General features: G+C 44.1%; 2 protein-coding genes across 3 annotated transcripts in view; one reads left to right on the plus strand and one right to left on the minus strand.

Moving 5' to 3' along the window:
* The window catches only part of UPF1 (UPF1 RNA helicase and ATPase), a 36,062-nt gene extending 17,864 nt beyond the window's left edge, over positions 1–18,198 (minus strand). For both annotated transcript variants that reach the window (XM_050934455.1, XM_050934454.1), the window contains exons 1-8: positions 17,929–18,198; positions 10,398–10,540; positions 9,295–9,384; positions 8,162–8,329; positions 6,901–7,081; positions 5,790–5,951; positions 4,897–4,981; positions 4,614–4,712 (exon numbers count right to left, since the gene is read on the minus strand). In XM_050934455.1, coding sequence (XP_050790412.1) covers positions 4,614–4,712; positions 4,897–4,981; positions 5,790–5,951; positions 6,901–7,081; positions 8,162–8,329; positions 9,295–9,384; positions 10,398–10,540; positions 17,929–18,147 — 1,147 coding nt within the window. In that variant the 5' untranslated portion in view covers positions 18,148–18,198. The remainder of the gene's footprint in view (positions 1–4,613; positions 4,713–4,896; positions 4,982–5,789; positions 5,952–6,900; positions 7,082–8,161; positions 8,330–9,294; positions 9,385–10,397; positions 10,541–17,928) is intronic.
* Positions 18,199–22,028: 3,830 nt separating this feature from the next.
* COMP (cartilage oligomeric matrix protein) overlaps positions 22,029–27,185 on the plus strand; it is a 52,989-nt gene continuing 47,832 nt past the window's right edge. The window contains exon 1 of the mRNA XM_050934456.1: positions 22,029–22,062. The gene's annotated coding sequence lies outside the window, so the exon portion shown is untranslated. The remainder of the gene's footprint in view (positions 22,063–27,185) is intronic.

The raw sequence follows: 27,185 nt of genomic DNA on the forward strand, positions 1-27,185 counted from the left end.
TCCTGTTCCCCTTGGACGCGAAGAGGTCCACCCGGGGATAACCCCACCTCCGGAAGATGGAGAGGGCGACGTCTGGGCGAAGGGACCACTCGTGTGACAGGAAGGATCTGCTCAATCGATCCGCCAGCGTGTTCCGTACTCCGGGGAGGAAGGAAGCCATGAGGTGAATGGAGTGGGCTACACAAAAGTCCCAGAGTCGTATCGCCTCGTGGCACAGGGAGGAGGATCTGGTGCCGCCCTGCTTGTTGATATAATACATGGTCGTCGTGTTGTCGGTGAACACCGCGACACAGCGACCCTGAAGCTGATGACAGAACGTTTGACAAGCAAGACGGACCGCTCTCAACTCCCGCATGTTGATGTGTAGCCCCACCTCCTCCTGGGACCACAGGCCCTGCGTCCTCAGGGTCCCTACGTGGGCCCCCCAGCCGAGATCTGAGGCATCCGTTGTTAGGGACACCGAGGGCTGAGATGGGTGGAAGGGGAGACCCGCACACAACACTGACTGGTCTAGCCACCAGCCGAGAGAATCTAGGACCCTCTGGGGGATTGTGATTAACATATCTAGCGGCTGTCTTGTCGGCCTGTAATGACTGATGAGCCACAACTGGAGGGGCCTCATGCGGAGCCGAGCGTAATTGGTCACAAAAGTACAAGCCGCCATGTGGCCTAACAGGGTTAGACATGTCCTCACTGACGTTAAGGGGGCTGTCTGCAGCCGTTGCACGATCGCCGACAAGGCCTGGAACCGCTGCAATGGCAGCAAGGCCCTGCCCACAGTGGCGTCCAGGACGGCCCCGATGAATTCCACCCTTTGTGTGGGAACCAGGGTGGACTTGTCTGTGTTCACCAAGAGGCCCAGAGTGGCGAACATGTCGGTGATCACGCGGACATGGCTGCATACTTGTTGTTCCAACGTGCCCCGAATCAACCAATCGTCCAGATACGGAAACACGTGGATACGACTGCGCCGGAGCTGCGCCACAACAACTGCCATGCACTTCGTAAACACCCTCGGGGCCGTGGACAAGCCAAATGGGAGGACTGCAAATTGGTAATGAAGAGACCCCACAACGAAGCGAAGGAAACGTCTGTGACGTGGCCAGATAGCAATGTGAAAATACGCGTCCTGCATGTCGAGGGCGGCGTACCAGTCTCCCGGATCCAAGGATGGGATAATGGTCCCCAAGGATACCATGCGGAACTTCAACTTCACCAGGTACTTGTTGAGCTCTCGCAGGTCGAGGATAGGCCTGAGGCCCCCCTTGGCCTTGGGGATCAGGAAGTAGCGGGAATACAACCCCTTGCCTTTCTCGTTCTCCGGCACCGCCTCTATAGCTCCTTTGCCGAGGAGCGTCTGCACCTCCTGCCGAAGGAATTGCTCGTGAGAGGGGTCCCTGAAGAGGGACGAGGAAGGGGGGCGGGGAGGAGGAAATGAAACAAACTGCAGGCGGTATCCCGACTGCACCGTGCGTAAGACCCAGCGGTCTGATGTTATTAGGGACCACGCCGGGAGGAAAAACGAAAGGCGGTTGGAAAACGGGGGGGAAGGATCCATTGGGGAAACTGTTACTGCGCCCTCGGGCGCACCTTCAAAATGAAGGCTTAGGTCCAGGCGGGGGCTTAGAGGAGCCTTGGTTCTGCCCCCCTTGGTTCCCCGAGTGCCTGCGCCTTCCGTTCCTGCCGCGGCGCCTGTTAAGGTCCTGCCGCTGGCGGAACTGGGAATACGGCCTGCGCTGTTGTTGTTGCTGCTGCGACCGGAAGGGTCTGCGTTGCGTCACTGGTGTGTGCATCCCAAGTGACCGCATGATGACTCGGTTGTCTTTCAGACTCTTGAGTCTGGGGTCTGTCTTGTCCGAGAATAAGCCTTGGCCTTCGAAAGGAAGGTCCTGTATAGTGTGCTGGAGCTCCGGCGGAAGGCCAGAAACCTGCAGCCAGGAGAGGCGACGCATTGTTACACCCGACGCGAGGGTACGGGCAGCCGAGTCCGCAGCGTCCAAAGAGGCTTGCAAGGACGTGCGTGCGACCTTCTTGCCTTCCTCCAAAATGGCCGTAAACTCCTGACGAGCATCTTGTGGCAGCAGCTCCTTGAATTTATCTGCTGCCACCCAGGAGTTGAAGGCGTATCTGCTCAGCAGGGCCTGCTGGTTGGAGACCCTGAGCTGCAGCGCCCCAGCCGAGTACACTTTACGGCCGAGGAGATCCATCCGCCTGGCCTCCCTGGATTTGGGGGCTGGAGCCTCCTGGCCGTGACGCTCTTTATCGTTGACTGATTGGACCACCAGGGAACACGGAGTCGGGTGCACGTGGAGGTACTCGTAGCCCTTAGAAGGAGCCATGTACTTCCTCTCTACGCCCTTCGCAGTGGGAGGAATGGAGGCCGGAGACTGCCAGATGGTGTTGGCGTTGGCCTGGATGGTTCGTACAAACGGCAGGGCGATTCTGGTGGGAGCGTCTGCCGAGAGGATGGTCACAATTGGATCCTCTATCTCCGAGACCTCCTCGGCTTGCAGACTCAGATTTTGAGCTACTCGCCTGAGGAGGTCCTGGTGCGCCCTGAGGTCCAGCGGGGGGGGGGGGGGGGGGGGGGGGGGGGGCTGTTGGAGGAGGTCCCAGCCACCGCTTCATCCGGGGAGGAGGATGAGGAGACCCCCGGCAAAAGAGTGTCTAACGGCGGGTCTCCTTCGGCCCTCGCCTCTGCCTCAGGAGCCAAAGCGGAGTCTTGATGCTTGGACCCTTCCTCCCCATCCGGGGAGGGAGGGGGGCGAGACAACGAGGCTTCAGGTGCCCTGCGCTCCGCAGTCGCCGGCCTAGCAGGGAGCTGTTGGGGGCCCTGGGCCTGATGATATGCCCAGGGTGTCCAGAATCCCCATTGCTGCGGGCCTTGGTCCTGCTGTGGCGGATCGCTGAACAGCGCCGCCTGCCGGTCGGTGCCCAGCGCGTACCCACTGTCCGTCAGCGAAGATACGGACGGCTGTCTGGAGGGCCATGGCGGGGCGGACCCTGGATGGTAAGGGTCCGCGCGGGCCGGCACGGACGATCGTCTCGGTGCCGGGGACCGGTGCCGGGAGTCATATCGGTGCCGGGACCGGGACCGGGTTCTGTCACGGTGCCGGGATCTGGACCGGTACCGGGCGCCGCTTCGGTGCCGGGATCGGGACCTGCCACCAGCTCGGTGCCGGGAGGTCGACCGGGACCGGGACCTGCCACCAGCTCGGCGCCGGGAGGTCGACCGGTGCGGCGAATAAAGTCTGGATCAGCTCCTGGAATCGCGGTGCCGGTATCGGCGGCTGGAGTCCGACCGCGATCGTCGTGATGTCGACCGGTGCCGCGAGTGCGACCGGTACCGCTGAGGGGAGCGGTGCCGGGACTGCGAGCGGCGGCGGGATCTGGAGCGACCGTGACGTCGGGACCTGGATCGAGAACGTGAGTCCCGAGACGGTGCCGACATCATAGGTTTGCCTCTGGACACGACCCGCACTAGAGGTACCGGGGGTGGCCGCTGAGTGGGCTCAGTCATGGCTATGAGGTCCCGTGCCGAGGCGAAGGTCTCTGGTGTGGATGGCACCACTATCTCAACCCCAGATGTCATGGGGGAGCTTGGCGGCACCGGACTCGACGGACCCGCCGGGCCCGGAGTCGACGGTGCCGGCGGCGCCGCGGCCGATGTTGAGGCCGGGCGCTCCAGTCGGGTCTGCCTGGCCGGAGTAATAGACTTTGACGGCCTAGGCTCTGTCCCCGGTGCCGGAGAAGGTCGGTGCCGGGGAGTCTTCTCGGTGCCGGTGCGATCCGGTGCCGGCGCCAAGATCACGGCCTGCGAAGCCGCCGGGTCAAGTGCCGCCTCCATAAGGAGAGTCCGGAGCCTTTGATCCCTCTCCTTCTTAGTCCTTGGCTTAAAAGCCTTGCAGATGCGGCACTTGTCGGATCTGTGCGATTCCCCCAGGCACTTCAGGCACGCGTCGTGGGGATCGCTGGTGGGCATGGGCTTCTTGCAGGCCGCACACTGCTTGAAGCCCGGCGAACCAGGCATGAGCCTGGTGCCAGGTGCCGGGAAGGGCTAAGCCCCCGGCGAAGAACTATTTACAAACTACTTAACTTAACTACTACTATCTACACTTAACAATCTAATTAACAACTACAATAGTGCTAGAGATAAACGATAGAGAACAAGGAGAGCTAGGGACGTGGAGGACAGCTATGCCGCGCTCCACAGTTCCAACGACCGACACGGCGGTAAGAAGGAACTGAGGAGCGGGTGGGCCGGCAGGGATATATATTGGGCGCCATGGCGGCGCCACTCCAGGGGGCGACCTGCCGGCCCACTGGAGTTGCTAGGGTAAAAAGTTTCCGACGAACGTGCACGCACGGCGCGCACACCTAACTGGAATGGATGTGAGCAATCACTCGAAGAAGAATCTAAGCGACCTGCCCAAGATAACAAGTACTTTACATGCACGAGTGAAAGAATTAAATTGGGATGGAAGCAACTCCATTTTCCTCTGAAGAACTGCCTCAATCTCCCTATCCCTGAGATTAAACTGATGAACTACTCAAGTCACAGTGCAGCTGTGTCAGTGAAATGATCTGCATCTCTGGAAAAAAGTAAAGGATACTATCAGGAACTTTAATAACATGACCAATTCCTTTCCACAAAGGGGCCAGGTCTCCTTTATATCTCAGGCAGATTTCATCTCCCTGCATAAGACGCATATCTAAACAGAAGAACATGCAAGCAGTTATTTTTGAAGTCTGTATTGGTAAATCAACCCTCCAATAAAAACAAGAGTTATAAAACTGTTCCGTGCCCCAAGCCAGACCATCAGACTGTATGCAATTACTGGTTACGACACACCTAGCTCAAAACAATCTAAGAAGATATACCTTAGACATCATTACCTGAGTCAGTCTTTGGCAAAGTGAAGTAAGCAATTCTCTTCTTGTTCAAGCCCAGGTCCCATCTCACTGTGATGTTATCTTGGGTCTAAGTTGTAAAGAAAAGGCATCTTTTACTTTCTAAAAGAATTGTACCAGAGACATTTCTTGACTATCCTCCTTTTCTATAATGCTCACAACAGCCAAATATTTACAAACACTTAGAGTTTATACCATTTGCATAAACAACTGTATTTCTACAAAACTGAATTACTTACCAGCAACTGGCACCATTGAGGTACTGAGCCATCATCTCCAATTTCTTTACAGTTTCTTCAAGAATGCTGCTTTTGGCCCCAAAGATGTTGAATTTCAGGCACTGCACATAAGCGTGTGCACTAATCACATATGCCAGGTGTTTATGTGCCCCCATACGACACCCTAAGTTCCGCTGGGAGCCCATCTGAGAAATCCAAAACTGGCAGATAGGCAAGTGTGGTTCCATGGAGGAGATGACCCAACAGAATGTCAATGAAACTAGTAACAGTTCTCTCAAAGTTGGGATGTCCTCCACAGAATCACATTCTCTAAAGACTAAGGAGGAGATTCCCTCTCAAAGAAGGAAGGAGAGACTAAGGATTCAGACACGTTTCAAAACCCAGTAGCACCACCACTGTTGCTTTCTGTCACTCCCCCCACCTCCAATCTCTTTCAATTCTGTGTGATCATTTTCCATCTACCTCCCATGGTACAGGTAATGATAATGGTGACAGTTGCTACTGTAATAAAGAGCCTTACATTTATTTCACTTAAGTACTCTTTTTTATTGTTAGGAGTCAGGTATTTCTTGTTATCAGTTTGAACTGCTTAAGTATAACTAAATAATAAGCATCTTTCAGTGTTTCAAATCACACTACCTGGGACTCCTTGAGTTTCTTGTCGTAATCTGCTTCAAGCTTGACTAGAGGGCCAAAAATATTTTGGTATTGATAAGCATCCTCATATCTAAGTAAGACATGCTGCGGTTCTTCATCCACACCAGGTTTTTCCAAGTCTTCAAGGGTTGCAGATGGATTTTCCTAGAATTGGGAAACGGTACATTAAGTTCTAAGGCATGAGATCCAGAACATCAAGCTGACAAGACTTTCGTTGTCAAAGCTGAGATAAGAGTAGTAAATACTACAGGGAGGGTAAAGTAAATTTTAAAAATTGTTTCAGACTAAAAATTCAATCCTTTAAAAAGTGACTAAACAGCATCACCGGGTTCCTTATTTACCATCATCTGACCTTTGATCAGCTTTGGGCTGTTTTGTTTTGTTTTTTTTTAAACTGTTATCTCTGCAAGCTCCGACTTGGACATGACAGTTAAGTTGTGTTCTCTGGGGCAGACGTCACTATCAATAATAAATCACCGAGGCAAAATTCTGGCCTCAATTAAAACTGTGCAAGCTCATTAAAGTTGCTCGCACTTAGCTGGGTTGTGTCTGAACTGCTATTAGATGTAAAAGTTTGTCACTGAAGTTAGATAAGACTGAATATCAAGAGCAGATTGGCATCTCCATACTCGGATCTTTGTATTTAATCATTGCTTGGAGTAGAACGGAACTTTAATCTAATGTGTTAATACATGTAAGGAAATCTGGTTTTACAGATAGAGTTTAAAATGGCAGTGTCCTTTCAATGTTAAATGATAAGAGCATGTTGGAATTTTGTGATTTACTCAAAAATGCAGAATGCTAACAAAAATTCAGAATCCACAGCATTATCCACTATTAACCAAATGATCCTTTCTTCCATCTGATTAGTAATCTCCCGAACCTTCACTCTCATGAACTGCTATCCAATGTCCAGTTTGTCAAGACTTTGGATGGTAAAGTTGGTGTGGGAAACATGTCTGCATGAAAGTAAAATGCTGTGTAAACCTATGGCATAACACAAACGGTTAATAATGAGGTCTCTTTCATCCTCATTCAATACCCAGAATTTTTAATATTTGGCGACACTTTTCTAATTTAGAGTGGCACATACCTTCCAGAGCTCTTCCAGTTTGTTAATTTGTTGAGCTGTAATCTGACGTGCTCTCAACTGCTCCTGTTCAGAAGGAATCTTTACCAGCCAGGAAAGGAAACAGCGGTCTTGGATAAGAGGTTGCCACTGTGAGCTGTCCCAATTAATATCCTTTAAACTGCTCTGACTGGCACACGGTTGCCTGCACAATCAAGATATTGATAATGAATTTATTAAATAAGACAAGTGTAAAAACAAGTTTACCCATGTGAAGACTGCTTTTGAAGTCAAATCTTTCAATATTTTCAAAAATTAAATTGGGCTAAGAGTTCATTATGATTAGGTGCTACACTTGCCACTACGGTATCATGGAGATAAGTGCTCTCAAAATATTCATGAAAGATATTGCACCACCCGGACAATGCTAGCATCTAAGGTAGCAAGTGCCTAAGAGTGTGTGCTTCTGATTCAGCTACTGTTCATCAGGATAGCATACAGAACAGAAACAGAGGACTATTTCTAATATGCCATTACATAATTAAACAACAGAATAGAAGCTTACCACAGAAATGGATCTTCTACTGCTAGATAAATAGCAAGCTATAGCTTTATCAGACATAGCAGAGACCATGATTTCACGACTATGTTCTGTTACAGGACCATTTTAAATTTAATACAAGATTACTCTGTTCTTGGGACGAGAGAAGTCTTGTCAGTCTGAACGACAGTACACCACTCTAGTTAGAGGGTCATGTGTCAGCTTTCAACTGGAAGTGTTACTTTGGTATATCTGACATAAAATTATTCAAAAGTTTAATGTGCTTAATAAAAGGAAAGACTCATTGCCTGAGATTTCCTTCATGAAACTAGGATGATTTCCCAGAATAAGAGGCATAGGCATATTCCAGTATGCCTTGGAAAATGTTATTTAATACACGAAGCCTAAGCACTCACCCACAAAGTGCCTGATGAGGTAGAGGTGTAGTGTACTGAACTGTCGATATAATCCTGTCCTTGGGAGCCAAAAAATCTTACCATGTTATAGGGAAAACAGCATTATATCGAACTTGCTTTGATCCAGAGTGCACAGCCCTGCCCCGCCTCCCCCCAAGCACAGTGTTACATCCAAATTAGTGTTATGTCAGTTCGTGTTATATTGGGGTAGAGGTGTATTATGTGAAAACAGGAAGTATTACCCTTTAGAAATACATGTGGCTATTCCATCAAATTCTACTCTGCTTCAGCCACTATTTGAACTCCCCCAAAAAAGAGATTCTCTCACCTGCATAGTAATACAACTACCGAGTCAGCCTTAGCTGGAATGAAGCCGAGGAGGAACACATTACGACATCCACAATTATAACACTCCAAGACAGTCTCTCCCAAAGGACCATCTTTGTGAAGAGTCACCTCTTTACACTTTGCTCTCACAAGATGATTTACAATATGGCTGAAACCAGAAAACACAAAACGTTCATACACAGTTAATGCAGAAAACAATTCTGGCCACTGGACTCAGTTTTAATCCTAATTTAAGACAGCAGAACAGCTCAGTTAGCACTAAACACAAAGAATGTCTGTTACAAATACTTGCTATTTTCACCAACAGAAGAAGTTAACCACTAGCACTTCACTCAGCTGACCTAGGGTTTGGCCTACACTAGGAATTTGTGTCAGTATAACTATGTTGCTGAGGGGTGTGGAAAATCCACACGCCTGAGTGACAATTACACTGACCTAACCCCTGGTGTAAACAGTGCTATGTCAACAGAAGAGCTTCTCCTATTGACATAGCTACTGCCTCTCAGGGAGGTGGAGTACCTACAATGACAGGCGAACTTCTCCCCCTGTAGGCAGGGTTTTCACTAAGCACTGCAGCTACTCCGCTGCAGAGCTGTAAGAGCAGAGAAGCCCTTGGATAGACGTGAAGGAATGACTTGACTCCCAGGGAAAATGCACATTTTTTAAAAAATTACTTGTAAAGTGTCTGGGGCTTCCTTACAGATCAACTGCAGGGCAAGAGCAGCAATTACAGATGCTGCTGAGCAACAGTAAGGAGAGGAAACAAAGTTCATTTAGTAGACAAATGACCAATGAAACCATGGCTAGCTTCACTCAGAGAACTCTCCTAAGTCACTGACTTTGAAGAGGTGATCGTTTCATTGGTATGTGCTGCTGATAATGGGAAGATTGGGTGGGGAAGGAAGCTAAAAGCTCACATGCAGATCCACAGAGCAAATTTTTTTTAAAAAAAGTTAATTGTGCATGTTAAGAACTCAAGTGGATGTTTAAAAGCCATCCTTCTTTTGGAGTCAACAATCACATGAGAAAATGAAGTAGGCTGCATCAGAAACCTAATTTGTTTTCTCTACAAACAGAATATATTATTGCCATTTCCATCATTTAGTCACTTACCTGCCAGATGTATTTCCACGCCCATTACAGAACCACTTCTTGCTGGTATTACAGTAAACCACACAAGCTGGGTCATGGATGCCACAGTAACTAAAATCAAAGACAGAAAAGTAAAAATAATCAGGTAACTGTTTACGGGAATGTACAATTAAAAATCCACAAACCATTCACTGTACTATAGACATAAGCTGAAACTGGCAACTAGGTGGCACTGGGGAAATGGTGTGAGATGGGCTAAACTATTATTCCATACTCTTAATTTTCATTTTGACAGAATCTTTGCAATGCTCTGCAATTCCGCCTTTAAACCACCAAATCAGCCTCAGTCACTTCCATCCAAGTTGCACTAACTAAATTCTCATTTTGAGGTCAAACATCTCCCAGTTTTAATTGCGATAAATATTTTAGCAGCTGAATTTATATTAAAAGGTTCTCTGCCTCATGCATTATGTACATAGTGCCTCGCCAGAGGGCACTATTCCTTGCTATGACACTGTGTTACAATATGCAGAAACTGCAGTGGACTAGTACTGTTAGTACACAGGTTAAGCTATGTACCTGCTGCTTGTATGCTAACTGAGCATTTGTGTGTTTACTACACAGGACTCAAGACTTCAGTTGGTCACTTCTATAGAGTACCTCCCACTCAAGGCCTTCAGAACATTTTACAACCATTAAATTAGTCCTCAACACCCCTGAAAACTGAATAAATATCCCTACTTTACAGACAAGCAATTGACTTAATCTGTCAGTTTCCCAAAGATTACAAATCGACAGCAGAGTTGGATTAAAGCTAAAATCCTATTTCCATCCCTGTGCTTAACCAATGGACTGCAGCTTCATTTAAAGGCAGAAAGAAGGTTATTTATGTTGGGCATGAAGGAAGTACTTCACTAAAATGCATAAAAAATGGCTCAAACTTATTAATTTTTAAGTTTGGCTACAGTGAAACAGGATATATTTACATCTTACATATTTACACCAATTCTGATGTCCTTTTGATATTTATTGGGTATACAGTGTCATTAAGATTTATAGTTTTCAATGTGATTACTTAAACCTAATTGAGGCTCCTTCTGAAGTTCATGCAGATCTCAGACTACCTGCAAGCATGCACAGGAAGATCCTTGGTGTAATAGGTATCTTCTTCATCTTCTTCAAAGTTTAATTCTGCAAGCAGTTGACTGGTTTTAGCTACATTATCATCCACTGCACCATTTTGGAGGATCCCATCAGGACCATTAACCTAAAAAAGAAATTTGATGATTTAAATTACATAGTTAATGCCTCAGTTATAAATTATACCTCATGCCAGAAAGACTGGAGTTGGGGCACTAATCTATTTCACATGTGCTTATGAAAATACAACAAGTTTTTGAAAGGGTCTAATTTGGAGAGAAAAGTAGTTGTAAGAAAAGATAATACTGGAGTATACAGTGGTAACAAAACAAGAATTGACTGATTATGAGTCTATATGTGAGATGCTAGAATAATCCAATAAAATAAATATGGAAATTTTAAGAATATAGATTGGCTGCTGTTCTGCCCATAGTCAGAATTTAATCAAATCACAAATTATGCTCAAACAATTATATAGGCGTCAAATATGTTTTTTTCTCATTCCTCATAGTTTCCTCAGGATATTTACCTGAAAATAGGACCTTTATTTGTCTAGGTCCTCCCCCTGCATCTATTTCTGTTGTTCCTGGCCCACAAGGCCATAATCTTTTGTCTGGCACATCAAAATTATTGATTCCATTACATGAGGACATCAATGAGTAAATGAATTCTTAAACAAAAATAACCTATTTTTTAAGTCTAGTTCAAAAATGAGAGAAGTACAGAAAATAAATTTAAGCAAAAATTGTTTCTAAGCAGATCATTCAAAGCTCTCCATGAGTGTGTCTGATGCTCTTTAACAAAAAGTACTTAATACACAAATGCAGTAATATTAGCGATATAACATGCTGCATCACAAAATACTGTGCACATTAGATCTGGTATGAAAATTACTATACATAAGACATTTTTCAAGCTTGTTTTAACTATTTCATGATTCTTCCAAATCAAAACCCAAATAATGGCTTTTTATCACTATAAAAAAATCCAAGACAAACTATGCAAGACTCAGTCTGAACAGACAGCCTAGCCTGTCTGCCAAGTTTCAGAGAAACATGATTTCAAAGATCCAGAACAACAAAGCCTGTACAACAAGAGTGATGAAAGGACTGCTCTACCCCTTCACTAATGGAGCACTATTCACTAACACCATACAGTTCTGCAACACTGACTCAGGATGCGTGTCAGCAAAGTTAATGCTCCAAATCTCAACCTTATGCATGCTACAAATATATTTTGTTCCTTTTATGCTTACGAACATTAGCTCCTCAGACACTGGAGATAAACACAAAGAAAATGTATGCAATAAAATGATCACACTTTCACAGATATTTAGAATGCAGTAGCTGAATTGCCATTTCTCTCTGCATCTCTGTAGTGCTTCAGGTTTGGGCGCTTCTGTTACTAGTAATGAAGGTCATCAAGAAAAGAATCTGACTCAATGTATCAGATTAAAGCAGCCATTGTCACAGAGTTATAGATGCCCTAGTTTAATTCCAGTGTCAATTATAACATTTAAAAGCAGATAAATAATTAGCTTGTCATACACTCATGCAAACTGGCTCACGTAATATATTGGCATCAAAAGAAAAAGCCAAGATGAATGTCCTGAAAAGCTTTGTCCACCTCACCCACATATCTAACCTATTATCTTGTAATTAAGACCACCCTGCAGGCAGACAAGGAATAACACAAAGAGGAATATCATTTAATCCCAAATCCACTTTCAGGTATGTGGTTTGAGCATTGGCCTGCCAAACCCAAGGTTGTGAGTTCAATCCTTGAGAGGGCCATTTAGGGACCTGGGGTAAAACTCTGTCTGGGGATTGGTCCTGCTTTGAGCAGGAGGTTGGACTAGATGACCTCCAGAGGTCCCTTCCAACCTGATATTCTATGAAAACAAACATTACAACCTGAGCATATTGATTAGCATAGGCTTAGTCAACATAACATTTTGGAACAGTGTTATTGGCTAAAGTTACTCCAGAGAAGAAAGACACTCTCAAGGGACATATGATATAATTAAATTCTTCTATGGGGATTAGGTTAATTAGACTGGATCAGGCAAATGCATGAGAAGTATTTGCCTCTGAATGTCATAGTAAAGGGAAGTTTAATGCTTAAGATTTGGTGAGTGTGAGGCCCACAGTTTGGATATTAATTTAATGTGTTTACTGAGTCAGACATTTTATGCAAAGTCTATTCTTGATATCTGCTTTCACCTTCAAATGATTTCTTTAGTTCTCTTAGACAATGAAATCTGCATTTCCACAGAGAAACTTGTTACCACTATCCTCATGACAAGATGGTCAATCTTAAAAAAATGAAATCCAAAAAATGCTAGCTTCTGACCTTATTTCTAAGTTTCTTCAGACTTTTGTTGTCCCCATTAATAAACTCAAGGATTTTCTGAATAAACCTCTCTGCAGTCTGAGAAAAAGCAAGACCAAGGAGTAACGGAGGCATATTCTTTCTAGGGTTCATATTAAGAGACGAAGTGCTGTCTAAACGCTACACATCTCAGTGAAGTAGTATTAGTTTTTTCCAGAAGTATTGCAAAAGCAACATTAAATTAGAACAAAATAAATCTGCTTCATTGCCTGCCTCTCATCTAGATATCCAAGTACCCCATAGTTAATTAATACCCAATTCCAGAGTTAATCTCAAAAGCAAGTAAATTCTAATTTACAAAATACAAATTAGAATGGACTAACACTTGCAAGCTAAAAATGTATCAGGTGTGGTACAAGGCACAGGGCCAACCACCTTCAGACAACCTAAAAGTATGAATATTTAGTGTAACTACCTCCTCAAAAATATTGCTTTTATTTAAAAATGATTTGTAGTCAGCCCAGGGGCTTAAAGAGTGCTGCTATACGAGGAATAAAGGTTCAGAGAGGAAAGAAGAATTCCAGTGGCCACAGGGATTGCAATACCCAACACCATCATGTTGGACTGACTCCAAAGAAAGACAAATCCAAACTTCATCAGCTAAATGACTGAACAACAGTCCCCTGGAAGACATAGAAAGATGATAACTGGTAACTTCCTTAAATACATAGTGCAATTTTGTAACTAAAATATCATTAACTGGTCATGAAACACAACAAAAGAGTATTCAGATCTTCAAATACAGTACAGTACAAATACTGAGCACATACAGGTGCACTTTGAATGTAAATGGCCTAAATTCAAAAAGCAATTATATATTAAACTTGTCAATTGCCTTGTCTGTAATCAAACTGTTTGGATGCTTATATAAATTTAGATGTCAAAGTGGATAATTAGCTTCTGTGGAACTGTACAGGTTTTCATTTTAAAGGACAGTGAAATTAAAAGTATTTCATCAGCTAAGAGCAGAGTTGTGCTGTACTCCTGCAACAACTAACCACAACAATTGACTGTCAGCTGCACCCAAGATATCATACAGAGCTTCCATCCTTTCAGAACTTTAGGTGTGCGTGATGTCACCTGTTGCTAGGTACAAACAGTAGCCTAGAATCAGGGCTTGGCAGGCAAGTAATAAGGAAGTGATTTAACTATTATTTTAAAGCCTTCTTGTAATTTTAGCCTATATGCATATTGCTAATGATCTGGCACAAATTGTTTATTAAAGAAGTCTTGTGTTTATCTTAAAAAATGAATGTATCACCCTAGTAATAAAATTTTGAAAGAGGGGAACTTAGCCAATAAAAATACTGACACCACAAAAGAGTTGGTCTGTCCTTCAGAATTTTTGTTCTCTTCCTTTGCAAAACTGATCAGTAACACTTTATCAGACTCAGGAGACAAAATTACAGAGCAGCACTATTCTGGCTGGGTAAAGTAGCTGAAGGATTCTTTGAATAGAGGCTTCTCCTGAATACATGATTACTTCTCAAGTCAGTGGTAACAATATTATGGAAGTGCCATTCTACATTTCTGAAGGGGGGTGGGGGAACACTGTCTGGCAATCCCCTGATCTATACATAGGCATAAATGTATCCACTTATTGCCTTTCCACTTATAAGGTAGGTACAGTGGGATAAACACTAATGACTTAGACAAGTATATGGAACTCTTCCAGTATTCACATAAACAGAGTTTATTTCAGGCCACGGAGCTATGTACTGGGTGCAATACCCATTCCACCACTACGCGGTTGTTATCCCCAGGACAGGACAGCATACTGTCCCATCACAAGCATTTATTTTTCAAGCATCCAGAAATGTGCTAGACCTTACCAAAACAGAGAACCCCAAACAGCACACCATCTAAGTTTAACATGATGCAGAAAATGAGGATCACAAAACAGACAATGATAGCAGTCGTCAAACCATGGTCTCTCAGTAAGATGTACAAGTCTTAGGACAGGTGGGCTTTGTCTACCTAGCATATTATAAGGTCTGATGTTAATGAAAACATGTTTACATATTTTAAAAATTAGTGTAGACAAAGCACATTACTATTCTACTCTAGGTGCTTACATGGCCCCCATTAATACAGTACCGGAAGACCTCAATCTTTAATGTTTATCCTCAAAACATCCCTGTGAGATGAGGTAAGACAGAACTATTATCCCTATTTTACAGATTGAGAACTGACAGAGATGCTAACTGATTTGCCCCAGGTCACAAAGGAAGTCTGGTAAAGCAGAGAATTGAATCCAAATCTCCTATGTCTTAGGCTAGAGCCCTAACCACTGGACCATCCTTCCTTCCTTCCTTCCCAGATGTGGTCACTCAATCAGTTTAACACATGAGAGAGACAGTATGCCTTGTCTACACAAACCTTCAAAAACTTGTTAATAAGTATTAACTTACATATGCCAACATTACAAATTTTAAATGCTAGTTTAGAGAATGCTGTGAAGAGTAGGGAAAGGGACAACAAAGTTGTAAGAGACAACAGGGGTAAGACAGCAAATCAAAGCTACAGTGACAAGATCAGAAACGTCACAGTGCATCTAAAAAGGCCAGTTATGTACAAGCTACAGGTGGATGGCTGAATCAGCTGACTTTTGGCAAGAAGAAATAGTATGGCCATGACTTTCACACTGCTGATCCCTTACACCTTCTGTCAATGGTGGAACACCAACCAACTTCAACAAGCACTCAAATTCATGGTTTAACATATACTAGAGGAAGAAAGTCATGATGGAGAGCAGAAACAATTGCCTATACTTTGTTGGAAGAGAGAGTGAAGGAAACATATTTAACTCTCTCTCTCACCTCCTAACACCTAGGAGTTAGGGAGACATTTGAACATTACTCCATAGCAAGTAAACAATGTGCGTGTATTTAAAAATAAGATTAAACTGGATTTAATGAAGTGAAAAAATACTTAGAAGTGATCAACTTTCAGGCCCTATAAGTTATATTTTTTGTTACTTCTCTTGCACAGGCAGATTACAAATTTATATATCTACTTAAGGCAGAAAAATATTTCCCAGAAGCCTTTGGGAAAGACCCCAATCTATATGATCACAAGTTGAGTCTGCTAAAATGTACAGGACTGGACAGCTATGTAACAAAATTAGGAAAACTAAGGAGATCTATAGTTCCTGCTATATTACGGTTCAAAAGGAACATTGCCTATACAACATCTAAAAAAAAAATCAAGCTGTGAAACAAGTATCTGGAGGCAAAATGAGTATCAAGAAAAATATGACAGCTTGTAAAAGCTTCTTAAAGACATTGCTTCAGCAGCTTGTTAAAGAGATATAAAAACAAGTTTTTCCACAGGATAGCTACAGATTTTATCTGTCAGTATCTAAACATACTGTACATAGGTTTTAACTTCTACATTTGTTTTCTTTTCTAATCACATGTTTAAAGGAAACTGCATTTGGTATTAATCCTCAGTCAGGGAATTTTAGCATCTGTAAGACTCCTAATCAAAAAAATCTGAGGGGAATATTACCCAGATCTGATAGAACTACAAAGTAGAATTTATTTAGAAACTTACAAAAGACTTCTAAAGACTTTTGGAAGGACAACTTATGATATTAGTATGGTTCTCTCTTGTAGGATGTGTGATTATTTCTATACTAACAGCATGCAGATAAGATGGTAACTGTGAAACAAGAAAAACTGCAACGCTGTTAATTGTTTCCCCTCTTATTTATCTTCTATAGAAATAAGTCCTCTGTCTAGATATATGTAACTTGGGTTTTTGCTAAGATTTTATATCAGAGTGCATTAGTAAAGAGACCAATAACATGAACTGAGAATCCTTTTAATTGCCATGACTTGAGTTCAGGAGTCTGGGTTTCTCTTACAATAGAACACATCAAGAACACCTAAAACAGCTCAGGGAGTTGCATCCCCACTTCTGCCTTAGGCAGCTGTCAATTGTAGGAGAGACCAGAACTCTGAATATAAGTCTTCATAAATAAAGGGAGAAATGAAAGTGCGCACAATATTCTTGAATTGGGATCTTAAACTTATTTTAATAGCACTTCAATTCATCTTTTAATTTGCATTTTAACCTCTACATTGTTTACAAACAGCTCATTGTTGGTATTGGGATTATATAGGTATTTGCTTGTCTATGTAGTTGATTAATTTGCATATTCTGTGATCTTTAAACATTACAGCAAATTATGATGCTTCAGATTGTTTAAAAACAGCAATGTAAATTTTTTGCCACACACAGAGTCATAAAATCTAAATTTGTGTTACCCTCAATTATAGTATTTCATCCTATACATGTATCCCACTAACTTCCTCTTTTCTTTCACTCCATTTTCCAAGAAAATCCTGGTTTCCCTTCTTTTTCAATATCAATAAAGACACTGCACAAAGTTAATGCTCAGTGGCATATTAGGTGCTGTCATATTTCCTTACAAATATTTTCTATTTTGCCTATTACATTTTAAAAAGTCTCTGAACTTCAATCCCAGGTTGTGACAGGCACATACATAGAGGCAAGCCCACAACAAACCAGCTTAGCAACAATGCAGTTGGAAAAGATGGATAATAAGAAAAAACCAGTTTAGAAACAGGAAACGTTTTCCAGAATTTGTTTCCTCAAAAATAAATTTCAAGCCTGGAAAGGGACAGGTCACAGGACTTTTCGCTGTTTTCCATAAGCAGCAGAAGCTAGACAGGGCTCGGCCAAGCGCTCCCCAGAACCACGCTTAGCTACCGCAGGAAGCCACGAATTCTTCACGATGCAGCCGTGAAATCGGACACACTCAGGTTTTTCCCTTACCCGCCACGTGAAAAGGGCTCAGGCTCCAGCGCTGCCCCCGCCCCAGACCTTTGCAGCCCCCTAGTGCGGCGCACCCGGGCCGGGCGGACAAGGCTTTCCGGCCGAGGTGGAGCAATCGCCCCATGCCGGGCCGCGGGGCGGAGGGCTCCTTCCCTGGGCGCCCCCTGCCCCCCCCGGGATGCGCCGCGCCGCGCTGGCTTCCCACGGGGGAACCCCCAGCCCCGGCAAGGCGGGGCCCGGCTCTGCAGCGCAGCCCATGGGGAGGGGGGCACTCTGCCCGGCCTGCCCCCACGGCGGGGGGAAGCCACGGCGCGGACCCACCTGGGCCTCGATCTGTCCGGGCGGCCCCTGCCCCGGGCCCGGCGGGCCCTGCCCCGGGCCGCCGTGTCCGGGCCCGGGCGGGGTCTGGGTCTGGCTGGGGAGGGTGAAGTCGGTGAACTCGAACTCGGAGCCCTGGGTGTCGGCGCCGAGCAGCTCGGCCTCCTCGGTGTCCAGGAAGGTGAGAGTCTGCGAGCTGGGGCCGTACGCCTCCACGCTCATGGCGGCGGCGAGCGGCGGGCCCGGGCCCCCTCCCCCTGCGGCCGGCGGGGCCTCGCCTCACGACGCTGCGCGAACCCCTGGATCGGCCGCGCGCACCAGGCCGCGCGACGAAGCAACCGTCGCCTTGGCCGGACGCAGCCGAATCAACTGGATCCCCAGGCGCTCGGAGCGGAACAGGCCGGCGCCACAGCCGCGCGCCAGGCCAGGGTGACGCGGAACGCACGGCGGCGGCGACGCGCTGCGCCCCGTACGCCTGGAGCCGTGACGTACGTACGCACGCACACCAGGGGGGGAGGGAAAGGCGCGGGGGTGGGGCCCGAGCTAGGCCATAACCGTAGGCCACGCCCCTCGGGGCGCTGTGAACCTCAGTGCCCCGCCCCCCGCGGTAGTTGAGGGGGGGACGAGGCGGTGTCTCCCTGCCCCCCGGGGGGGAGGTGGTCTCTCCCTGCCCCCATGGGCGGGTGGGGGAGGTCTCTCCCTGGGGGGGGGTCTCTCCCTGCCCCAGTGGTGGAGGTGATCTCTGATTGCCCCCTCTGGGTGGGTGGAGGTCTCAGGGGGTCGTGAGGTTATTACAGGGGGGGTCGTGAGCTGTCAGTCTCCACCTAGAACCCGCTTTGCCTCCAGCATTTATAATGGTGTTAAATATATAAACAAATGTTTCTAATTTACCATGGGGGGGGGTCATGCTCAGAGGCTTCCTATGCGAAAGGGGTCACCAGTATAAAAGTTTGAGAACTACTAATATAGGGGGCTTTTTCACCTTCCTGTCACCGGTTTGAATCCGACCATGGTCCAGGGTAATTTCATGTCATGTCAGCTGCTTAGTTGCCCCCATGCCCTTAGGGATGCTTGTTTACATCTGAAAAGCCATCTCTGTAATTCGTGATGAGGTTAAAGCAAGGTACTTTGAGTCAGGACTCTTGGGTGCCGTTCCCAGATCAGAGGGTGTGTGACATAGTCGTTAAACAAGAGTATGGGAAGCAGGACCCTGGGTTCATTTTCCCTCTGTCTGCCTCAATTTCCCATCTGTATACCAGGAATACAAATATGCATATCACAGGAAGGTGTGAGTATAAACTACTGTTTTAAAGCACTGTGAGATAGTCAGAAGGTGATAGAAAAGTGTTAAGTATTATTATTAATGATTTATACTAATTGGAACTTTGGCTGACAGTTGCACCGGGGTGATAGTAATTGAATGGGCTGTGGAGACTGAAATCCCTGCTCATCATTAGAAATGGCGCTTCCATGTCAAGACTGAGGCACATTAGATTTGTGGCATAGGTGAGATGAATATATAGAGGATTTTGGTTTCTAGTGCTCCCATCATTTTTTACCAGCACAAAATTAGGAATTTTTCTAAGGTCAGTTGTGGCAAAATGGGCATGTAAAGCTGCAGACATTAAACCTTTTCTCCCCTGTCCCGAAACTTGTATTCACAGCTGCTGAAAGTGGACTATGTTTCCTTCTACATCTAACTTTTATGTTGGTCCTAGTTTCAGTGTAGGAGAAAGCCTATGCCCAGGTTACCTACGGTCCATCAGATCTTGAAGAGGTATTCACATTGATGGAGACTGGCAAATCGCTCCTTCTCTCTCTTTGAAATATCACGCACCACTCAAACATAGAAAAGCAAGTACAGTGGTTGGGAAGGCCAGTATTTCCCCACATGGCTTGTTTGATGTCACCTTTAAAGTTCTAAGCCTCTGTGAGGAAGCAGGATACACTGTGGGTTTATCTTTAAACTATCCACATTCAGAATCACTTGAGTCAGCTCACCGACATTTGTACTGCACTGTGGCAATTCTTTGTCTTGCTCTCCTACTTGGTAGGATGATTTTCCAGGTCTGGAATCACAAATATTTATATATATATGTTTTCCTGAACCAACAAATCCAGCTGTTTGAGGCTAAAAGATCTGCCCGTTGGTCCAGTTTGATCAAGCCATTATGATTTCTAAGGGCTGGCCTGGCTATAGGATGGAGGATTCCATTGAGTCACAGAAGTGATTTAGAACCTAAGGTTGAAAAGGACTTGCTTGTTATGACTTTTATCTATCTAGTATCCCTTCTCACTACTGTGCCGCTCTGACTTTTTTAATAATGAGGGGTAGTAGCGATAAGTTTTTACCCTGCCAGTCATTCAGGAGAGTCCCTTCTTGTGAAAATAGATCCAGAAGACTAAGATAAGTTAGTCAAATGAGCCACTAACTGTAAGAGACAGTATGGAAAACCAATTGTGGCAATAAATGACCACAGTCCCTGCTGTTACACTGTAATATGGCACCAAGTTAAGTCATTTCATGGCGTTTCCACAGTTCAGCAGTAACCCAGCACACACACATTCAAGCACCAAGTGTTTGTGTGTAAAGTATAAAATCAGGACCAGAGTTATTTTCAGTCCTTCAAGTCTCAAAGACAGCTTCTCCTGTTTTACTAGCCTCACTATGTCTAGTCTTCCATGGAGAAGGATGTTAAAATGACATCATCAGGTTTTCATGACCTTGGACTTTCAAGGTACTTTCTGTTCTGTGTGCTATGACAGGAGAGTTATTGGGAAAGGGAACTGCCAGAGACTTACAGTACCTCTCTGTAGTTTACAACATCCCCATTCTACAGAGGAGAGGAATAAATCAGGCTTGCTCTATGCGTCAGGAACAGCAGAGAGACAATTATCTGGGTCCGAGACTCCTCTGGGCCCCGTGTCAGTCATGAAGCTCTGGGCAGTCATAGGCTTCCATGGATTTTCATGAAAGAAGTACTTGTGAATACATCATGGGTAATAGTGGGTGTATATGGGCCTGGAGATATTGGAGGCTGTTGACAAGTGGGTAAACAAAACTAACAAACATTTCTCAGGCAGTTCAGAGCTGAGAGTAAAAATCATACTCCCTTTGACTCAAAGTCTAGACTTATCCCAAGGAGTTTGCCCACCACATAGAACCCCCTTGTGAGAGAAAAATCATGAATTTTATTCTGGTGAATGGCAACAGTCCAAACAGCACTGAAAACTTAAACCCTGTTTATACACAACAGGCATGGCCTGGGCAGTAGCCATGCAAGCTTCTCCCGTACTGTTTTCCAGTAATATATCTCAGCTGTGTTCTGGAGGGAGCCCATTTAAAACTGAGAGCATTGTCTTTTCTTCTGAGATTGCCAATAAAGGGAATAATTGTGGCACTGGTTTTACAGTATAGAAACTGTGCCACTAAGAACTCGAGACTAACAACTCCATTTACAGAGCTAAGTTTGAAAGGATTAGCTTTTTATCAATAAATGTTGGTAAACATCAGTTTCACCACACACATACACACACGCCACCGAAAAATATTTCCATCAATAATAAAAATTTACAGATAGGTAAATTAAGAGAAATGCTGCTTGAGAACTTGTTAGAGTCGGATCTAGGGATATTTACATTGTATATTTTTGCGTCATGTTGGCAATTTGTGTTTTAACAATTATAAACCTTAAGATGTTTAAATCTCAACATCTCCTATCATTAAGTAATTATTGTGTGACACCCCCTATAATTTCCTGAAACTGTGAAATTTAAATAAAAATGCTTAAAACCCATAATTTTGCACAACCATGAAAATATAAATTGATAAAAATTGAAGAAAAAAATGTTTTAAAATGAACTTTGATATTATCCATCAAAATTAAACACTATATTCCATTGGATTATAGCAATTATGATTAGTTTATTATCAACCCAGGCCAGAATCACTTGGTGGCCTAGAGGTTTTGAAAGATTTTGCATCCTATTTGCAAACCAGTAACCTTCGTTTTTCTGTAGACCTTCCTTTTAATTTTGGAGAGAAGTTGTTTGCCCTCTCTTCTGGGAAGCTGTGACTTCTGAAGCAGGAAAGTTTAAAATGACACTGACTACAGGCTTCCAGATTCATGGACTAAGGTCGGTACAGATTAGGCTCATTCTCAGTTCAGTTGTCCAGTGTTACAGGATAGTCTGAATGATCAATTTCTTGTGATTCCCTGAGGGGGGATAGTAGAGTGAAGCTGAAAGAGGGAGCAATTCGTCAGAACTCTGGCTTACAAAGCATGGGGGTCGGATGAAGCCAAATCGGTGCATCCACAAAAACCCAGTTTGTTCCCAGAGCTCATACAACAGCACAATTGTGAAAGAACAGTAAATCCTACTTCAGCTTCAAAGCTATTTGTTGTGGCAATGCTGGAAAGGAAAATTAGGAAGTCAAGTGGGCTGCTCATTTGGTTTCATCACCCAAAATGCCCTTCCGTCCTTTGGCTGTTTTACGGCATCATCAATATCTGAGTTCTGGGAACAGATCCAAAGGATTGGATCATTGCTGATGGATGTCTTGATTCCCCCGCCCCCCATATCCTACATGAAATGGAAGATAAACATGGACTTTAACAGGTCATTTTGAAAGTGTAAACAACACCGCTGGCACAAGAGAGCCTATGGTGAATTTTGCAGCTGGTTCAGCTTCTGAATTGAGAGCACCAATGTTGGCTATGTCCTCCTGCAAAATCAGGCTGCTGTCTAAGGTGCTGAAATGGGAGGGCTGCAAAGGAAGTTGCTCCAGTCCCCCACCCCTTCAAAGTTGCTTCAGTCTCTCCAGTGCCCAAACAACAGTGAGCCGGGTATTTGGGTACCTTTTGCTCACTTTGACATGTGCAGACAAGGCTCACCCAAATCAATCTGTTAATTAACCAAGAGCCTGATGGCCACACCTGAATTGTGTAAAATAGAGGAGACTGCCATTGCTCTTTTAGTGAACGTGAAGATGTGGCCAGTGAAAACTATAGGTTATTATTTCAGCAATAGAACAGTTTGGCAATATCACCCAAACCACAGAGCATTCATGCTGGGACCTGTACTCTCTCTGGACTGCACTACTATATGTCTGTGGGCTGCATCACAGAATTTCCATGGCTACATTTGTCCTGTGAGCCACACTTCAACCAATGGCACTGTTAACAGTAAGTTTATCTTTAAATTCTGTGCTTGTGCATGGCCACTCACTGAATCTTTAGTCTTCATTGCTAAATTAAGGAAACTAAAGCTCTGGAAAGTTAGAGCACAATCTTTGTTGAAGTCATTATTCTCTACCATTATTGCCAGCTAGGTTTTATACGCAGTGCTCAGTAGTATGGAGCTGTGTAGGAAGCAGACATGGATGGATTTCTTTTTGCAAAGGATGTTTTATGTTTGCTAATTGCATGCTTCAATGTGCAAGGTAGTTTAATTTTTTTATGGATCCCCACTGTCTACCCAAACAGGTTATTATAAAGGTATCTGCTAATTGTAGCTATACAAGTGACATATACAACAGTTCATCTGTTAGTTAGTGCAAATAACCCAAGCCACTTTCAGAATAGCCAGCTTTGCCACATGATTTCCCTTGACACATTTCACTCCAAAGACACATGAATGCTGGGATTTGATAACATCCCCCATTCAGAGAAAACAAGCTGTTATGAAAAGGAAGAAGCTGATTGGTCTCTGAAAACTCCAAGCCCTGGAGACAGTGTCAGGAAGTGTCACCATAACGTAAAATGTTAGAGCCAATAGACATGAATGTGAAAAATCACAACAAAACAGCTTGTTTGAAATGACAGCCAAAGAATCCAAGCAATTTTATCTGGGATCAAACAACCCAGGGTGAGGGGAACCACAGAATTATCACGCAAAGCACATGTCCATGTTCACCTGAATGAACATCAGGGGAGGTCATCTCTTTATAAGGGGGAGTTCTCAAAGAAAGAGCTGCTGCAGAGGGAGAAGTGAGGGTGTGGGTTACCTTGAGACATTTGAGATGGATCATTTTGTTAATGCAAAATGACTGAATTTCAGACTGGCCTATATCATTCAACTCTCCTTTTCAGACCTATGTTTACATCTGTCCCATCAGAAGTAACTGTTGTCTCTCATTTTCTAATGATAAATTATTGGTGGACAGTGCTCAGCTGTGTAATTGAAGTTATAGAAAATGATATTGATGCCAAAGATATGAACCCCACATTCTTTTAATTTGCTTGTGTGGCTATGTTCCTTTCGTCCCTCATTTTTGGACTTCGTCTCCAGTTTCTCACTCTCATCCTCAATAGGATGGACTGCTCCAATCTGCAGTTCAGGCAGTGAAGATCAGTTATATTAACAAGCTATTTATAATGTAGGGATGCACTTAAATTAGGGCTTCTATTGTCTTTTTACTACTTCTTAGATTCTCTTTTGTCTGAACTTTTAGAGCACAAAGAAAAGTAAGATACAAACATAAATAAAGATTTTGGCATGTAGCTCTCCAGTTTCCTGTTTGAAGTCAGCCACGTCCAAAAGATGGAGTAGCCATATTTATGTGTGTGATGGTGCCTAGCAACATGCCTTAGCAACAGCAAGAGACATCAGCTATCAGCAGAGACATCCAACATCAGCTGAAGTGGCTCCAGGAAGGGGGAGGTTAGGGATGGTAAATTGCTACAGAAGATACCACTGTCTGTTCTAATTATTAACACCAGTGCTGCTTTCCCACTCCCATCACTTCATCGAAACAGTAATTGTTCAGATGCGTGCATAGTATGGAGCATAATACATTCGTGTCACAAAAATTGTGCAATACATGCTGATGAGATAATTTTTGAGGAAGAGAAATAACCCCTCTCAGACTCTCTTTAAAGAAAGGTTCTGAATTCTCCCTGGTTTAGCTTTGGAAATGTTCCCACTTTGGACAAGACTAGCACCAAGAAAAGATGAACAATTCATTTCAGCAACTAGAAGCTGGAACTGCTTCTTCCATCAGATGTCTCACTTTCTGCCTGTCCTCCTCTTTCTTTACCTGTTCTCACTCCCCACCCCCAGAGTTACGCTGATTTCTGTTATGCTTCTTAGTATGTGTGTGATTTTCCCATTAGAGATCTGGTGCTCCCAGTTTCCCCTCATTTTTATTTATAGTGTGCATGTTCTCTCTCTCTCTCTCTCTCTCTCTCACACACACACACCATTTGTGTTGGTGACAGTCATATGATAAAGAATGATTAAATGAATTACAGAATTGCAGGGGCATGTAATAAATTAATTTCTCAAGCACATTTAACTGCTTAATCTTTCCTCTCTCTGTTCTGTCATTTTCATTTCTGTGCTTAGGCATCTCATAGACTCATAGACTCTAGGACTGGAAGGGACCTCGAGACGTCATCGAGTCCAGTCCCCTGCCCTCATGGCAGGACCAAATACTGTCTAGACCATCCCTAAAATACATTTATCTAACCTACTCTTAAATATCTCCAGAGATGGAGATTCCACAACTTCCCTAGTAAATCTATTCCAGTGTTTAACTACCCTGACAGTTAGGAACTTTTTCCTAATGTCCAACCTAAATCTCCCTTGCTGCAGTTTAAGCCCATTGCTTCTTGTTCTATCATTAGAGGCTAAGGTGAACAAGTTTTCTCCCTCCTCCTGATGACACCCTTTTAGATACCTGAAAACTGCTATCATGTCCCCTCTCAGTCTTCTCTTTTCCAAACTAAACAAACCCAATTCCTTCAGCCTTCCTTCATAGGTCATGTTCTCAAGACCTTTAATCATTCTTGTTGCTCTTCTCTGGACCCTCTCCAATTTCTCCACATCTTTCTTGAAATGCGGTGCCCAGAACTGGACACAATACTCCAGTTGAGGCCTAACCAGCGCAGAGTAAAGCAGAAGAATGACTTCTCGTGTCTTGTTTACAACACACCTGTTAATGCATCCCAGAATCACGTTTGCTTTTTTTGCAACAGTATCACACTGTTGACTCATATTAAGCTTGTGGTCCACTATGACCCCTAGATCTCTTTCTGCCATACTCCTTCCTAGACAGTCTCTTCCCATTCTGTATGTGTGAAACTGATTGTTCCTTCCTAAGTGGAGCACTTTGCATTTATCTTTATTGAACTTCATCCTGTTTACCTCAGACCATTTCTCCAATTTGTCCAGATCATTCTGAATTTTGACCCTGTCCTCCAAAGCAGTTGCAATCCCTCCCAGTTTGGTATCGTCCGCATACTTAATAAGCGTACTTTCTATGCCAACATCTAAATAGTTGATGAAGATATTGAACAGAGCTGGTCCCAAAACAGACCCCTGCGGAACCCCACTTGTTATACCTTTCCAGCAGGATTGGGAGCCATTAATAACTACTCTCTGAGTACGGTTATCCAGCCAGTTATGCACCCACCTTATAGTAGCCCCATCTAAATTGTACTTTCCTAGTTTATCTATAAGAATATCATCTGAGACCATATCAAATGCCTTACTAAAGTCTAGGTATAACACATCCACCCCGTCTCCCTTATCCACAAGGCTCGTTATCCTATCAAAGAACGCTATCAGATTAGTTTGACACAATTTGTTCTTTACAAATCCATGCTGGCTATTCCCTATCACCTTACCACCTTCCTTTCCTCCTCCCTTTCTTTCTTATTAACGGAATTGATTTTTATTTTTAATTATTCATTGTTCTCAACCTATAACAAAATACATCTTTCCACTTCTAATCTTGTAAAGTTTGCTGCACAGCTTGGCTGCAGTGAATACTTCCTGGTCTTTCATTACTCAGCTCAAGATTCTGTGTCAAAATATACTGGGCAAATTTCAATATCAAAGAATCTTGAAGACAGAAACATAAAATAACAGCAGCAATGGAGCAAATTTGGGGTTTTGAAGTAAATAAATTAACTACCATTGCAGATGCTGCAATGCTACTTCACCACAAGAGGGACATAAAAGGCCACCAGTGTAGCATTGCGAGAACAGCTCTGTGCACGTACACAGCAATGTATATTTTCTTTTTGTTTGGAAGGTTATGCTGAGATAATAATTTTTCTTTCTGTAGCCTCTTTCTATAGCCTCTTTCATCCCAAACAATCCCAAAGTGCTTTTCGGACGTGAGAAGCTATGATAATGATTAATAAGTAAAATGGTTCTTTTCTCAAGCCTTCATACCTGTAGCTCGTCCTCATCTTTTCACTTTTGGAAAGTCAGCTGTAGTATTGGGTCATGCAGGAGGTGGGTTGTCCACA

This window comes from Gopherus flavomarginatus, chromosome 24 (genome assembly GCF_025201925.1).
Source record: "Gopherus flavomarginatus isolate rGopFla2 chromosome 24, rGopFla2.mat.asm, whole genome shotgun sequence".
In the NCBI taxonomy this organism is placed as follows: domain Eukaryota; kingdom Metazoa; phylum Chordata; order Testudines; family Testudinidae; genus Gopherus; species Gopherus flavomarginatus.